This window comes from Nothobranchius furzeri, chromosome 13 (genome assembly GCF_043380555.1).
Source record: "Nothobranchius furzeri strain GRZ-AD chromosome 13, NfurGRZ-RIMD1, whole genome shotgun sequence".
NCBI lineage: Eukaryota > Metazoa > Chordata > Actinopteri > Cyprinodontiformes > Nothobranchiidae > Nothobranchius > Nothobranchius furzeri.
The window spans coordinates 56,448,265-56,465,764 of NC_091753.1; the positions used below are offsets into that span (position 1 = coordinate 56,448,265).

Below are 17,500 nucleotides of genomic sequence, written 5' to 3' on the forward strand. Positions count from 1 at the left end.
TGTCTTCGCGTTAAGCTTTGGTTAGGAGATTCATAAACACATGAGAGGCCATTTGTCGGCCTACATACCCTGGTGGAAGCCCCCGTTAGATCAGGAATGTCGAGGTCTGACTTTACCCTCTCTGGAACCGAAGCCGGTAGGAAAAGCAGCGGTTGCCGACCAGACCAGTCTTTGAGATACTCCCGGGTCACGACAATTTTGTTGGCGTCTGGCGAGACCCAAACCTGGGTCGTGATGGTTCAGCTTTTATTCTGAAAGGAACCGTTGCAGCAGGTGGAACAGCAACAGATTTTATCCAGCTTGTCGTTGGTTCTTTCGGCTGAAGAGGAAAGTTACGGATTGGCCACTCCGACAACTTCTCTAGAACGCTTAGAACTGGCGTTAAGATGACGTGGGCATAGTTTTATACTTCGGAGGTTTTGGTTTATGGTTGAATGAAAAGATGACAGATTTACCAAACACCACCGAAACCACGCCTCCATCAGATCTGGCAGATTCTGATTGGATCAGTAAAGCAATGTGTCGTCTCTTAATGCTATGTGAGATCAGTCCTAGTGGAAACATTTAAAGTAATATTACTTATTATATTCTATAGGATTATAATAAAGTAATTAATTCTACAGGACCAGGGCATTGCAGGAGAATGTATGAAGAAGAAAATTATTATTTCTATACATGTTTTGGCTGTCACACTTCCATAATGTCCCTTTAACTCGGGAACAAAAATAATCAAAAACAAAGAAATAAAAGTCATAAAAATAAGAAAAGCAAGAGAATAAACAAGAAAAGGCGATCAGTGGATCCCCGGAAAAGCAGAATCAGCTAAAAGAGCAGAACAAGGCTAACTCGGGTGTTTGCTAACTATCTAAATGAAGTGCGTCTGCCTCGGGGGCGGGCATCTAACCTATGAGAACTAATCCAATTGGCCAAATGGGTGAAGAGCTCTGTTTGATTTGTTAAAAAAACATAAAGCTTTCATTTGATTGACAGAATGCGTTATGTGTAGCAAAAGTTTGAGCTGACCATTCATTGCGATGTTTATCTGTTCTTTGCGATATGTATATTGCACATGTTGATATCGCGATAACGATATATTTACGATATATTGTGCAGCTCTAGATCGAATGGTTCTGCATCTGAGCATCTTTGGGTGTTTGCTGACGAATTAAAGCTTAGAACTTTTAAAAACGGGTTCCATTTTTCATGACATCATCAGCTCATCTGGGAATCATCTGATGTTTTCCTACGGCAATACTGATTTCCTCCATGGATCCCAAAGCAGAACTTGTAATAATCTTAGGATTGCCCGGTTTGCAGCCTGCAGGCACAGCTGGTATAAATGTGTTTCACCGAGTTCTGAAGCTTTTCATGTCTTCAGGTCCAGCTTTCTACGTAGGGTTCTACTGACTAATCCTCGATTAATTAATCGTCATCCAGATTCCACACGAGCACTGGCTTCAGGGTGAGGCAATAAACTCATCCTAACGAGTCAGAAACCCGTTTGAGGGTTCAGGGAGTTCTGGGTCTGAACTTGATTTCAGAACAGCGGAGCAGAGCTTTGAACCCGTCAGTCTGAAGGTCTCCCGCGCTTGGGTCTTCCTTTTTGATGAGTCAAGTCTTTTTTGGGCTCTCTTTGGTCTCGGAAACCCACATTCTGGGTTTTTGGCGCTTTGGGAGTCTCTGAAGTGGACTTCCTGTTTTAGATTTCAGCTTTTCTCCGTATCGCGCAGGAACACGTAAGCAGAAACCTGCAGAGCTGCTGGTGCTGGTCCGAGCAGGTAACGTGAGCATGGATTAATCAAACACATGGCTCAGGGACTGAATTCCTCCCAGGAACGCCGACCTGGTCCGTCATCGCTCCAGGCTGAACGGGTCACGCTGCCGCTGCTTCTTTCTCAGAACCTGAAGGTCAAACGTGGGTTACAGCAACATAAACGTCTGTTTATTAGAGAGCCGATTCTTAACCTGAAAGTCGCCTGGAGGTGAATAAATCAAACGTCCTTGGTTCTGTTATGCTGTCGGATTCACACCAGAACCTGCCAGAAACATTCCAGTAAAACTGGGTCAGAATCTATTTTTCTTTCAAAGAATCTCCCAGAAAATCCAACCATCATTTTTATATTTGCTTTTCATAAACAGACCGACAAGAACCAGAACCAGAACCAGAACTGGTAATTCCTGAGATCCACAAAGACGGAACCGATCCGTTTCTCAAAACAATAAAAACGTTTGCTTGATTCATCCGGCCAAACGTTTGAAAGTCATCCATAGAGAACATAAAAGACTAACCCGAACTGAGAGAACCAGACAGAACCCGGCGGGCCAGCAAGAGGCAGAGTGGACCGGTCCGTCCTCATAGCAGACAGATAAAAGCAACTGAATGCAAAGCAGGATGTTGTCAGATCCGATAAGAACAGAAATCATCTCCAGTCACATGAATTCAATCAGCTCCAAAAGGTTGGACCTCAGATGAAGGTTCTGTTTGGGTCGGGTGTTACTGAGCAGGTGCCGTGTTGATAAAAGCGTACTCGTGCTTGTGTCATCTTAGGGTCCTGGGTACAAACAGCTGCATGCAATTCCTAGTTTTTAAGTCACACTCAAGGCCGACGCTACGCACCTCATGAATATTCTGCATACACATTAGCCAGCTGACCTTTGGCCTTTCACGACGAACCGGGCAGCCAGCGGGTCTCGGAAACGCTGTTTTACGGAGACTGAAGTACTCGTAGGTGAGGTGAAGACATGGATGAGTGTTTTATGGCCTTTGAGTGGCGGTGAGCTGTAGGTGTGGCAGATGCAGAGATCTGTGGCAAACATGAAGAAGATCTGAAGATGGCAACAGCTGATTTAATGACGCCGTCCAAACGGCTGCATCGTAGTGCTCAGGGATGACCGAGATATTCCCGATCCAAGGGGAACGTTTATTCTGACCTAAACGGGCTTCAGGCAGGAAATATCATGTTTTGTTAATCCTATCAAACAATCAGCCCACCTGTCACCTTTTTCCTATAATCCACAAGAATACGACTTACGCAACTGTCAGACCCTGCTTTGTGCGTAAGCAAGCTGCATAAATGAGGCCCCTGTTTTTTTATTCTGGTCTGGTTGAGAAACACAAACGTCTCCTTGAGTTTCTGAGCTGCTTTGACCCGGGTTCAACACAGACCCTGATCCGGTTCCTGGAACCGGACCTGAAGGTGAAATTCCTCTCCGTAAAATGTTTGTCAGACACGAGCATCGGAGCAGCCCCAAGTGTGTTCTGTTGAAACAAGATTTAGGTGTCAGGGCTGTTTTCACCTGCATCACACACACGCACACACACGCACACACACACACGCACACGCACACACACGCACACACACACACGCACACGCACACGCACACACACGCACACACACGCACACACACACACACACACACACACCCTTAGCTGTAACTCGATCTGCTGATGCAGGCGTTTTACCAGCATCTGAAAACAAATCTACACCAGAATTTCCAGAACTTTCTCTTGCTTTAAAAGTTCTCAGAACTCCTAGAAGAGACCCAGAAGCAGAACCCACAGGAACCGCCTCCGTACATCCTCAGAACACGATCCTGAGATTCTGTAGAACAATTCTGCACAAAACATTCGAAATGAGAGTCAAAATTTGCATAACAAGTCAGAGCTTAACAAGTTACAGTGTAACAAGTCAGACTGTAACAAGTTACAGAGTAACAAGTCAGAATGTAACAAGTTACAGAGTAACAAGTCAGACTGTAACAAGTTACAGAGTAACAAGTCGGAATGTAACAAGTTACAGAGTAACAAGTCAGAATGTAACAAGTTACAGAGTAACAGGTCAGAATGTAACAAGTTACAGAGTAACAGGTCAGAGCTAAATGAATCAGAGTAACAAGTGAAAGCTTAACAAGTGACAGAGTAACAAGTAAGAATGTAACAAGTTACAGAGTAACAAGCCAGAAGGTTACAAGTTACAGAGTAACAAGTCAGAGCTAAACGAATCAGAGAGTAACAAGTCAGAGCTTAACAAGTTAGAGTAACAAGTCAGAATGTAACAAGTTACAGAGTAACAGGTCAGAGCAAAACGAATCAGAGTAACAAGTCAGAGCTTAACAAGTTAGAGTAACAAGTCAGAATGTAACAAGTTACAGAGTAACAAGTCAGAGCTAAACGAATCAGAGAGTAACAAGTCAGAGCTTAACAAGTTAGAGTAACAAGTCAGAATGTAACAAGTTACAGAGTAACAGGTCAGAGCAAAACGAATCAGAGTAACAAGTCAGAGCTTAAGTTAGAGTAACAAGTCAGAATGTAACAAGTTACAGAGTAACAAGTCAGATTGTAACTAGTTACAGAGTAAGTCAGAATGTAACAAGTTCTAGAGTAACAAGTCAGAATGTAACAAGTTACAGAGTAACAGGTCAGAGCAAAACGAATCAGAGTAACAAGTCAGAGCTTAACAAGTTATAGAGTAACAAGTCAAAATGTAACAAGTTACAGAGTAACATGTCAGAATGTAACAAGTTACAGAGTAACATGTCAGAATGTAACTAGTTACAGAGTAACAAGTAGAATGTAACTAGTTACAGAGTAAGTCAGAATGTAACAAGTTACAGAGTAACAAGTCACAGCTACAAGTCTGAGTTTAACAAGTTACAGAGTAACAAGTCAGAGCTTAACAAGTTACAGACTAACAAGTCAGAAGGTTACAAGTTACAGAGTAACAAGTCAGAGCTAAACGAATCAGACAGTAACAAGTCAGAGCTAAATGAGTCACAGTGTGACAAGTCAGAGCTAAACCAGTAAGAGTGTAACAAGTCAGAGTTTAACAATTTAAATTAACAAGTTAGAATGTAACAAGTCAGAGCTTAACAAGTTACAGAGTAACAAGTCAGACAGTAACAAGTCAGAGCCAAATGAGTCAGAGTGTGACAAGTCAGAGCTTAACAAGTTACAGAGTAACAAGTCAGACAGTAACAAGTCAGAGCTAAACCAGTAAGAGTGTAACAAGTCAGAGTTTAACAATTTAAATTAACAAGTTAGAATGTAACAAGTCAGAGCTTAACAAGTTACAGAGTAACAAGTCAGACAGTAACAAGTCAGAGCTAAATGAGTCAGAGTGTAATAAGTCAGAGCTAAACCAGTGACAGTGTAACAAGTCAGAGCTAAACAAGTTTAGGTGTAATGAGTCGGATACAAATGACTCAGAGTGTGATAAGGTTGAGCAAATTATAGTTTCATGTGGGTTGAGTTTTTCCATCTTGAAACATTAAATCTGTTTTATGTAAACAGCAGCTGATTCTCTGATTTCAGCTCCGTCTGATGAAAGTTTTTTAAGTAAGGCACTAATCATCTTTGCCAACTGAGGGTCAGCTCAGATTCGCTCCGAACATGTAAACAAGGGTGTGGAGGAACTAATCCTTCATTATAACCTCGCTGCCATAAACAAGAGGAAGTTTCCACATATTTATGATATCACACACTTCCCAGCCAGATTCCAGAGTCCAAATGGAAACGTCGGCTGGTCTCAGAAGCCCGGTCACCTTCTCTAGCCGGTTCTGCCGTCCATCTGCTGATAATTGGCGGCGCCATGTCTCAAACACCCACAGCCGCTGACATCAGTCAGTGATATGAAAACAAACAGCAGCAGAACCAGAACACAGCTTTGGCTGATACTTCCAACAGAACCAAACCATTCCTACCAAACCCAGTCAGATCAGACCATGGCTAATGATTCTGGATCAACTAAAGCCAGTTGGGGTTACAATCATGGAGGCTGGATATCCCTGATATCCACCAGAGCCTCTAAAGTCCAAAACTCATTTAATATAGGCCTACATCTGACCTCTGACCTCTAAAAGAAACATGATACATTAATAGAAATGACTTGTTAGGCCTGGGTCAGACTCTCTCACCTGACAGCGGCTCTCGCGGTTTCACCTCCTCAACCACCTCCTCCTGCACCAACTGGTCCTCAGTGCCCTGTGACAAGCGGTCGCCCCCGGACTCCTTCTTCAGCTTCCCCAGACCCACCATCTTCATGAAGGACAGGCGGCGGCTGGCCGAGTCGCACTCGCTCTCCGAGCAGTTCAGCTCACCGTTTGCCAGCGACTCCTTACGGGAACTCAGGGAGTCTCGGTATTTACCAGCAAACCTAAAGGAGACAACGGGTTCGCCTGAGGTAAGAGCACAAGGAGAGGTCCTAACCCACATCTTCATTTGTAAAACCAACAGGTCACCACTCATCCTGCCTGAGTTAGGCTCAGGTTCCTCCTTCTGTCACTAAACAACTAAACTCACCTGTAACCTCTAATTTCAGAACATCTTAGGAAACAGAAAGTAAATCTGGCTCCACTGCTGCTCATGGTACGGAAGTTCTGGTCCTGATTCTTGCTCACCTGAGAAGACTACCCTCGGAGCTCCTCCTTCCTCTCTTCTTCTTCTCTGAAGGTGAAGGTGTTCCCTGTAATGAGCCCTGGGGGGAGGGTGTGTCTCCCCCTTTGCTCCTTCCTGAGACCCTCAGGTTCTTCCCCAGTTTTCCCAGACTCTTCAGGGGAGACTTGAACTTGAATGACCCCTTCACCCCCCCTGCTCCTCTGCCGCTTCCCTTTTTACCCTCGTTGGCTTCGTTCTCACCCTCCTCGTCCCTAAAGGGGTTGCGGTCCCTCGGCACATCGCCGTCCAATAAAGAGCTTCCGGGTGACCAGTGGTCACTGTGACTACCGTTGCTGTGGATACGGTCTTCATCATCATGTTCAAAGGGGTTGTGGTGAGGGGTGATGTTGAGACTCATCCTGCGGATGAACAGGGCGTTGTCTAGAGTTGGACCGCCGCCTTTCAAGCGCACCGGGAGGTTCTTGAGGATGGGCATGATGGCTCTGAGGGAGGGGCAAGGGGGAGGGAGTGGGGGTGGGGGACACCTGGGGATAAAAGAGGGAAAGATTAATTAATAAACCAATCATAAGACAGTCTCAAAGACCAGCTGATCCAGTTAGGGGTCCCGCTGCAGTATGTTAGACCAGCTGACACTGATTGGTCAAAACTACACCAAAGCTCTTTTGACTTGAGCCGACAGTTGAGCCTAAAGGACCTGTCTTCTGTCTGAGCGGTGGGACCATGCTCAAGGAGTCTGTCCTCTCACTGTCCTCTCCAACCCATTTCTCAGACCAGCTTAACAAGTCCAAGTCTTTCCTGGACTAGAGTCTGACAAAGGGTTAACAGAGACATCAGTAAGTTGGACCTGGGCTGCAATGAGAACCCCGGGAGACAAATCAGGACAGTAGGTTTAATTAGGACTGTGTTCCATACGGTCGTGGCTCAATCGAAATGCCCTAGTGGACTTATCGAGGGAGAGGGGTGCCATACAGACATGAACGCTCTGCTCAGTCGCTGGCTTTTGGTCATTCTCAGAACCCAGAAAAGGCTGTGGGCAGTGACTCCACCCACCTAACCAGTGGCCGTGGGTCACTGTCTGATGTAGCGCTTTCATACCTGGACACTTGGAACCACGTCAAAGCAGGAACTGAAAAGTCTTTGGCAAACATGTACCCTTATGATAGAGAGGCCATCCATCTATCCATTCAATTCCGCTAATCCAGAGTCAGGTCGCCGGGGCAGCAGCTGAAGTCAAGAGGCCCTGACTCCCCTCTCCCCAGCCACTTGGGCCAGCTCTTCCAGGGGAACCCCAAGGTGTTCCCTGGCCAGGCAAAAGACGTAGTCCCTCCCTGGGTCTCCCTTTAGGTATCCCACCGGGTGGACGTGCCTGGAAAACCTCACCAGGGAGGCGTCCAGAAGGCATTTTAATCAGATGCCCGAGCCACCTCTACTGGCTCCTCTCAATGTGGAGGAGCAGCGGCTCTACTCCGAGCCCCTCCCGGACGACCGAGCTTCTTACCCTATCTCTAAGGGAAAGCCGGAACACCCAGCGGAGAAAACTAATTTCAGCCGCTTGTATCCATGACCTCGTTCTTTCGGTCACTACCCAAAGCTCGTGGTCATAGGTGAGGGTAGGAACGTAGATCGACCGGTAAATCGAGAGCTTCGCCTTCTGGCTCAGCTCTCTCTTGACTACTGTTATGGCCCAGGGCTATTCGTGTTTTTCCCTGTGTGTGTGTGTGTGAGTGAGAAGAGGCAGCACCTGTCTCCCATCCCACTAGATTGCCTCTCAGACCCTCCCAGCTCAGCTCTGCCAGCAACATAAAAATCAGCCAGCCCTCAGTTCAGAGAGCAGCTGATGTCTCCTCAGCAGCATCTGGTTTTGTTTAAGTTTTATGTAACAACTTTTCTGGGTGCTTAGAAAACCTCTCTGTGTTTAACTGTAACCTTTTTAAGTGTAAAGGAAACTTTACACTTTGCTTTAAATAAGACATGACTCGGTTAAGGGAATTGTGCGATGGCCTTTCGAAGTTTTAGTATTGATTTGGTTAATGAGAGACTTTAGTTGTTGTTACTAGCTTTGAGTTGCTGCTGATGTGTCTGTGCTTTGATAATCTGTGTTTTGTGTTATATTTATGTAAATAAATGTTGTTTTGTTCATTTTAACATGAGAACGTGCGTCCTCAATTGTTACCCCAGGTCTCCTAGACAGCCTGGATCGTAACAACCACGACAGATCGGTGCAACGCCCGCATCGCTGCAGATCCAGCACCAATCTGCCTATCAAGCTCACGTTCCATCTTTCCCTCACTTGTGAACAAACTCCTCCACTTGGGGCAGGACCTCATCCCTGACCTGGAGAAGGCCTTCTACCCTTACCCGCAATGCGGACCAAGCTCTGACACCGGTCATATAATAATAATAATAATGCATTGAACTTATAAAGCGCTTTTCTAGACACCCAAAGACGCTTTCACACACTCTCACATTCACACACTGCTAGTGATGGTAAGCTACTTGTAGCCACAGCCGCCCTGGGGAGGTCTGACAGAGGCTAGGCTGCCATTTGGCGCCGTCGGCCCCTCTGACCATCACTAACACAGGCAAGTTGGGTGAAGTGTCTTGCCCAAGGACACAACAGCAGGACACCCCTGGCGGGAGCTGGAATCGAACTCATGACCCTCCGATCATGAGGCAACCCGCTCTACCACCTGAGCTACTGCTGCCCTAGCAGCCCTTATCAGAGGGCCTGGTACCCCATACTCCCAAAGTACCCCCTACAGGGCCCCCACAAGGCCGCCTGAGGGATGCTGTTGAACGCCTTCTCTAAATCCACAAAACACATGTAGATTGGTTGGGCAAACTCCCACGTACCCTCCAGGATCCCCCTAAGGGTAAAGAGCTGGTCCAGTCTTCCACGGCCAGGTTGAAAACTACATATCCCCCCCACCCCCCCACCCCCCGAATCTGAGGTTCGACAATCCAACGAATCCTCCTCTGCAGAACCTCTGAATAGACCTTACCAGGTAGGCTCACAAGTGTAATACCTTTGTAGTTGGAACACACCATGTGGTCCCCCTTTTTAAATAGGGGGACTACCACCCCGGTCTGCCAGTCCAGTGGGACTGCCCCCATTTCCATGCCAACACAGCCCAACAACATCGAGAGCCTTAAGGAAATCCGGGCAGATCTAATCCACCTCCGGAGCCTTGCCAACGAGGAGCTTTTTGACCGCCTCAGTGACCTCAGCCCCAGAGATTGGAGAGTCCAACCCAAATTCCCCAGACTCTGCTTCCTCACTGGAAGACGTTCTGGTTAGATTGGGTAGATCTTCGAAGTATTCTGCCCACCGAACCACAACGTTCTGAGTAGAGGTCAGCAGCACACCGTCCCCAGTGTTGGTAGCGCACTGCTTTCCCCCAGAGAGGCCGTCCATCGAGCAAAATAGATTTGAGCCGTGTTGAATCGGGCTGTTTTGAAAGGAGCATCGTAAACCCAGGATGTGTTTGGGCCACAACAAACCGCCAGCAACAGCGAGGATTCTCAAAGGATCTCAGACTCCGAGTCTCAGTGTCTGACATCTACAGCCAGTATAGAAGTATCTGAAAGCCAGAACCAGGCTTGAAGAAACCTAGAACCAGTCTGGAAAGCTCCTTTTAGTTTTGCTGATGAAGTGGAGAAAGGCGAGTAACTCTGGGAGCAGTTGGAGATCAACTGCAGTCCCACAACAAGACTGTTTATGGTTTTCCATGCGACGCAACCAGACACATTTCTTTAAATCAAACACACCCATTAGAGTCACCTTCTGATGTAGAGCTTTATTAAGGCACATTATCTCACTTCGGAAGCTCCGCCCTCTCCGAGAGCAGAAGTCACAATTTATGAGCCGCTGAGATAAAAGAAACACGGTGCAACAAAACAGTCACGGTGGCAACGCTTCCTCCTCGGACCGATTCTGGTCATTTGCTACCAAGCACTACCCCACTGAATTTTTAGGTAATCAGTTGACGGTAACCATGGCAACAGCAGCCATGGAATTCAGCCCCAAACCCTGACACACTGTCCAATCACATTTGGGTGGGTGGTTTCATCCAGTTATGAAACCAGCTGGTTTCCTAAAACAGAGAACACGAAGAACCATAAAGTCTTTAAACATTAACAGGCTGGAGGCATCCAGCAACCCGGAACCAGGCCCAGAACCGGGTAATGATCGACAGGAAGCACATTAATCATTACATGTTCCTTCAGGTGATCCGACCCGCCCGTTTCAACGGTTCTGTGAAGGTTCATTTTCGTCATGAGTCTTTTAATGAGCTAACGCCGATAAGACGTTAACGCCAGGTCAGCAGAAGGCACGACAGGGTCCAGCACCATGGACCCGACTCAGAACCCGATCCAGACGAGAACTCCCGACAGTGGCACCCCCGAGACTGGATCAAAACAAACCAGTTGGTTTCAGGTCTGGGTCGGCCTCCAAAGAGAAACCAGTTTGACATCCTGTAAAGTGAAAAAATTCAACTGGGAGCGGATGTTGTTGCTGGTTTCCAGTCTCACCAGCACACTGCTGCTGCCAGAAATAGACACACACACACACACACACACACACACACACACACAGCGTGCTGCAGGGTGAAGGGGGAAGTGATTCAGTGGCTTTTGCTTCCATAAATACCCAGCAGCCCCGGCGGCGCTCACACACAACCTGTTTTCTTCAAGAGGGTCGCAGGGCATCGCGGAAGCTCCTGGACACAAACAATGGGAACGGAAGGGACAGCGATAGTGTGACGGACAGAGCCTTGGACCTCTGGGCCCCATGCTGCTCACTGCTGGGCGGGGCCCAGGGTCTGAGGCCTGGGGGGGGGGCCGGGGCCAAGTAGGGCCCTGTAGGCAGCCTGCCCAAAGGAGGAGGGGCCCCCAGCATGAAACACAGTCAAGGGTTCTGGTGATCTCATACAGGGTTTACCTGGTGAGGGTGTCTGTACAGAAACCAGCTTGTACTGTAGTTAAAACCCAGTTTAGTTTGGTTCGGTTATAGGACAGAACCACCTGACTGGGTTCCTGACCAGCATGATGGTCCATTTTAGAACGACCAGAACCTCAGCTCCTCCTCGGCTGAATACCCAGAGTATTTACCTTCTCTCCATAGCAGCCTCAGACCCACTTCTAAACTTCCGATCATCTCCAAGATCTTGGAAAAGGTTGTGGCTAAACAACTTACAGGTGCTCTTGATGAACATTATGTCCATGATAGTTTAGATCCTCCACCACATCCCTCACACATGGTGTCACACAAGGTTCTGTGCTGGGGCCTCTACTCTTCCTCCTCTATCTGCTTCCTCTTCAGCACATTCTGAGCTCCTTCAAAGGAATCTCCTACCATCTTTATGCAGATGACATCCAACTGTACATCTCCTTTAAGCCCCATGAGATGTCTAAGCTGCAGCTGTTCCACACCTGCTTAGACTCTATCAAAACCTGGATGGTGGGAGCTTTCTTCAGCTGAATGAAGATAAGACTGAGATCCTCATCTGTGCCCCAGACAAGCTGGTTCCCAAAGTCAGAGACTCTCTTGGTCAGCTTGCTTCTCACACCAAACCTTCCGTCAGGAATCTTGGCGTGACCTTTGACCCAGCTCTCACCCTGGATTTTCATGTCAGTTCTCTTGTTCGCTCTTCCTTCTTCCATCTCAGGAACGTTGCTAAGCTGAGTCCCATTCTGTCCCGCTCTGAACTTGAACAGATCATCTGCTGCTGTGGCCCCTAGACTCTGGACCTCCCTCCCTCCGAGCCTGAGATCGGTGGACTCAGTGGTCTCCTTTAAAAGCAGCTGAAGACTCACCTGTTCAGGCTTTGGTGGGACTCTCATCACCACCCTCTCCTTATTCTGTTCTTATTCCCACCTTTCCCGGGGTCCATTGATTTCTCTCTTTCCTCACATGTGTTTTTTTCCTCATTTTAAACATGTTTTCAGTTATTTTTGAAATCTTTTCATGCTTTTATTTGTTTGGTTGTTTTTGTGAAGCACCTCGTGATTTTTATCTTGAGAGGCGCTCTAGAAAAGACCGTCCTCTTCTTCCACATTTTGTCTGATATCTAAAACATAAAGATGCGTCTGAAACGCAACAGGAACCTGTTGTTTTGTGTTTGGCCCATTCAGGGACAGAGACGCCCATGCTGAGAAGTTCTGGTGCTGCTGCGAGTCCTTGGGATTTTTTAGCAGAACCATCCCAGCTGACAAAGTCACAAGGTGATCTGGACTCTGAGGTCCCGACTCAGGTCTCAGGACCAGACCTCAGGATAAGGTCTCAGGACCAGTAGCAGATAGATTTATGAGCAGTTTATTTTGTTTCAGATGATGAGTCAGGTGACCTGGGGGTCACCAGAGGGTCGGAGACACCACGAGAAACTGGACTTCCACTCCTTTAAAGAGAACAAAAGGTCAGATGATCCATTCTGTTTACTTACAATCTGCCTGGAATTCTACTGGAATTTGCTGGTAAGCAGCTGGAATGATAAGTGACCAGTTTGAAGCAGAAGGTTCTGGTTCTAGTTTCGCCCTGAGCTGCGGCCAGGAGAGGAGATGATCAGCATCAGGACATCAATTCTCACCTTTCTGGTGGGACTTTGTCTCCATGAGGTCAAACGTGTCGGACATATTAGGGTCCACTTCATGTGTAAACCTGACCTGGAGCCTGGAACCTGGTCTGAAGGTCCAGGTTTCTGTATCCAGGATCAAAGTGGAGTAGTTCTCTGAAGACGGAGCAGCTGTGTCTTCACATCTGCAGCTGGACACTGAGGTTGTCTCCGTGGTGAGGTGTCCATCAGTTGGGATATTTTCTTAGATTGAGAAAAATGAAGAAACTGTCATAAACTTTGTCTCCACAGGCGACGTAGCCCCGCCTACGTTAGAACCTCGGTTCAGGAGCAGCAGTAGCTCAGCAGGTAGAGCGGGTTGTCCAGTGACCTGAAGGTTGCAGGTTCGATCCCGGCTCTGGACAGAGAATTCTGCCGTTGTGTTCTTGGGCAAGACACTTAACCCCCCCTTGCCTGCTGGTGGCGGTCGGAGGGACCGGTGGCGCCAGTGCTCGGCAGCCTCGCCTCTGTCAGCGCGCCCCTGGGCAGCTGTGGCTACATCGTAGCTCATCACCACCAGTGTGTGAATGTGTGTGTGAATGGATGAATGATGCACTGTAGTGTAAAGCGCTCTGGAGTCCTTCCTCTGAGCGGCGCTGTGCGGGTCACTCTCATTATCATTCTCATGAAAATCGGGTTTCTAAGTAGAACCTAAACCGTCAAACATTTAAGGGACATCTAAGAATTCCCCTCAACTTCCGACGAAGCTCGTTTTGGGGGTGTGGCTTTTTTTCTTATAGTGTTGCCATGGTAACCGGATCCTCTAATAAGAGTAAAAGCACAAGTCCTGGTTTGGACGTAACCGGTGGGTTTCCCCTACGGTTTCATTCACGCTGACAGAGGAACCAGTTTAGCTAAGAAGCTCCATTAACATACTGCGCCGTCATGCTTCACTGAAGATGAGCCATCATCATCTTCATCACCCCTCAACTCCAGACCTGCAGAGTCCGATCCATGTCGCTGCAGAACCCGTCATCCGTCGCCTGCAGCTGAAGTCCCTGTCTGTGCTCTTCTGTAATCAGATTACTGTGCTTGAGTCTCTTATCAGCTGCAGGTGAAGTCTGATTAACTGCTTGTGTGTCGCTGCTCAGGTAAATCCAAACAGAACCATGGACCGGGACGCGAACCCGCAGTCTGACTGCAGGTGGAAGGATGTCCCGAGGTTCTGATGAGATGGATCCAGGTTTTGTTCCATACAGTTTAAACCATCTCTCAGAGATAACCGTTACGGTAGGGCTATTCAGTTCCGGGCCTGGAGGGCCGGTATCCAGCGCGTTTTGCTTCAACACACCTGATTTCAATCAGCAGGTGATTAACAGGCTCCTGCAGAGCCTGATGAGCTGCTGTACGGGTGAATCAACCACTGAATCTGGTGTGTTGGACTAGAGAAACCACTAAAAGGTGCTGGATAACGGCACTCAGGGCCCGGAATTGACATGCCCTGAAGACGGTTAATCCTCAGACCTTCACGGGTCAAACATCGGTAGAACCGGGTCCGGTTGGGTCATTTGCTTTCTGCTCTGCACTGACACGGTTCTGTCTGCGAGGTTAGTAAGTCAGTGTAATTACAGCTGATCACCAAGAAAACGTCAACGAGGGCTTAGATCTGAATGTGTTTCCATGAGGACTGCTTTCCTTCGTGGGTCAGAACAGAGGCATGTGACTGTGTAACCATGACGACGGTGTCAGGTTTCATGTCCCCCACCCTCAGATGGCCAGAAGAAATTAAAATCATCATCAGAACCGTGTTTTCCCACATGGAAAAATCACATCAGTCTCTCTGAGGCACCAGTAGGCAACCAATCAGCTGCAGAGGCTGGTGTGATGTCAGCAAGGCGTTACGGTTCCCACTGCATGGCGCCAGCAGTGGAGGAGTCAAAAGCCAAATGACTTCAGTAAGTTTTGTCAATACAGTTTGTTTTTCTGTCAACAAAGAGGACGTTTAAATGACGGAGTCAGCGGGAGGAAGGAACTTTTCACTTCATTCATCTCTTTCATTTTCCTTCTCTTTCTCTCTGCTGTCACATCCTGCAGAGTGTGTGTGTGTGGGGGGGGGGTCACTGTGGGGAATAAGCAAAGAGAAAAGAGGGTGACGGATGAATAAAGAGAAAGAACAGACTTTAATCAGCCGCCATTCTTCAGTTTGTTTACATAAATACAAACGCCTCACTCAAAGTTCAGATAGCCTCAAGGACAAGTCAGGGACGGCAGTGTGAGTTAGTGAAGGGACCACGAGTCAGTGAACGCACCACAAGTCAGTGAAGGGACTTCGAGTCAGTGAAGGCACCACGAGTCAGTGAAGGGACTGCGAGTCAGTGAAGGCACCACGAGTCAGTGAAGGGACTGCGAGTCAGTGAAGTCACCATAAGTCAGTGAACGGACCGCGAGTCAGTGAAGGTACCACGAGTCAGTGAAGGTAGCTAGAGTTAGTTAATGCAGCATGAGTTAGTAGGCAGCTGGAGTTAGTTACGGGACCGCGAGTCAGTGAAGGCAGCAAAAGTCAGTTAATGCAGCATGAGTTAGTAGGCAGCTGGAGTTAGTTACGGGACCACGAGTCAGTGAAGTCACCATAAGTCAGTGAACGGACCGCGAGTCAGTGAAGGCAGCTAGAGTTAGTTAAGGGGCCGTGAGTCAGTGAACGCACCACGAGTCAGTGAAGGGACTGCGAGTCAGTGAAGGCACCACGAGTCAGTGAAGGGACTGCGAGTAGGTGAAGGCAGCAAAAGTCAGTTAATGCAGCATGAGTTAGTAGGCAGCTGGAGTTAGTTACGAGACCACGAGTCAGTGAAGGCACCACGAGTCAGTGAATGGACTGCAAGTCAGTGAAGTCACCATAAGTCAGTGAACGGTCCGCGAGTCAGTGAAGGCAGCTAGAGTTAGTTAAGGGGCCGTGAGTCAGTGAACGCACCACGAGTCAGTGAACGGACCGCGAGTCAGTGAAGGCAGCTAGAGTTAGTTAAGGGGCCGTGAGTCAGTGAAGGCACCACAAGTCAGTGAAGGGACTGCGAGTCAGTGAAGACAACACGAGTCAGTGAAGGGACTGCGAGTCAGTGAAGGCAGCAAGAGTCAGTTAATGCAGCATGAGTTAGTAGGCAGCTAGAGTTAGTTAAGGGACTGTGAGTCAGTGAAGGCACCATAAATAAGTGAAGGAACCGCAAGTCAGTGAAGGCAGCTAGAGTTAGTTAAGGGACCGTGAGTCAGTGAACGCACCACAAGTCAGTGAAGGGACTGCAAGTCAGTGAAGGCACCACGAGTCAGTGAAGGCAGCAAGAGTCAGTTAATGCAGCATGAGTTAGTAGGCAGCTAGAGTTAGTTAAGGGACCGCGAGTCAGTGAAGGCACCACAAGTCAGTGAGTGGACAGCGAGTCAGTGAAGGCACCACAAGTTAGTGAAGGGACCGTGAGTCAGTGAAGGCAGCTAGAGTTAGTTAAGGGACCGTGAGTCAGTGAACGCACCACGAGTCAGTGAAGGGACTGCGAGTCAGTGAAGGCACCACGAGTCAGTGAAGGCAGCAAGAGTCAGTTAATGCAGCATGAGTTAGTAGGCAGCTAGAGTTAGTTAAGGGACCGTGAGTCAGTGAACGCACCATGAGTCAGTGAAGGGACTGCGAGTCAGTGAAGGCACCACGAGTCAGTGAAGGCAGCAAGAGTCAGTTAATGCAGCATGAGTTAGTAGGCAGCTAGAGTTAGTTAAGGGACCGCGAGTCAGTGAAGGCACCACAAGACAGTGAGTGGACAGCGAGTCAGTGAAGGCACCACAAGTTAGTGAAGGGACCGTGAGTCAGTGAAGGCAGCTAGAGTTAGTTAAGGGACCGTGAGTCAGTGAACGCACCACGAGTCAGTGAAGGTACTGCGAGTCAGTGAAGGCACCACGAGTCAGTGAAGGCAGCAAGAGTCAGTTAATGCAGCATGAGTTAGTAGGCAGCTAGAGTTAGTTAAGGGACCGAGAGTCAGTGAAGGCACCACAAGTCAGTGAGTGGACAGCGAGTCAGTGAAGGCACCACAAGTTAGTGAAGGGACCGTGAGTCAGTGAAGGCAGCTAGAGTTGTTAAGGGACCGTGAGTCAGTGAACGCACCACGGGTCAGTGAAGGGACTGAGAGTCAATGAAGGCACCACGAGTCAGAGATGGGACTGCGAGTCAGTAAAGACAGCAAGAGTCAGTTAATGCAGCATGAGTTAGTAGGCAGCTAGAGTTAGTTAAGGGACCGTGAGTCAGTGAAGGCACAAGTCAGTGAAGGGACTGCGAGTCAGTGAAGGCACCATAAGTCAGAGAAGGGGCCGCGAGTCAGTGAAGGCAGCTAGAGTTAGTTAAGGGACCGTGAGTCAGTGAACGCACCACGAGTCAGTGAAGGGACTGCGAGTCAGTGAAGGCACCACGAGTCAGTGAAGGCGGCAAGAGTCAGATAATGCAGCATGAGTTAGTAGCTAAAGTTAGTTTAGGGACCGCGAGTCAGTGAAGGCACCACAAGTCAGTGAAAGGACTGCGAGTCAGTGA

At 48.1% G+C, this 17,500-nt stretch overlaps 1 protein-coding gene across 1 annotated transcript in view; it reads right to left on the minus strand.

Moving 5' to 3' along the window:
• Positions 1–17,500, minus strand: part of exoc3l2b (exocyst complex component 3-like 2b) — a 33,401-nt gene that overhangs the window by 11,865 nt on the left and 4,036 nt on the right. The window contains exons 2-3 of the mRNA XM_015950848.3: positions 6,397–6,918; positions 5,914–6,152 (exon numbers count right to left, since the gene is read on the minus strand). Of these exons, the coding sequence (XP_015806334.3) occupies positions 5,914–6,152; positions 6,397–6,918 (761 nt within the window). The remainder of the gene's footprint in view (positions 1–5,913; positions 6,153–6,396; positions 6,919–17,500) is intronic.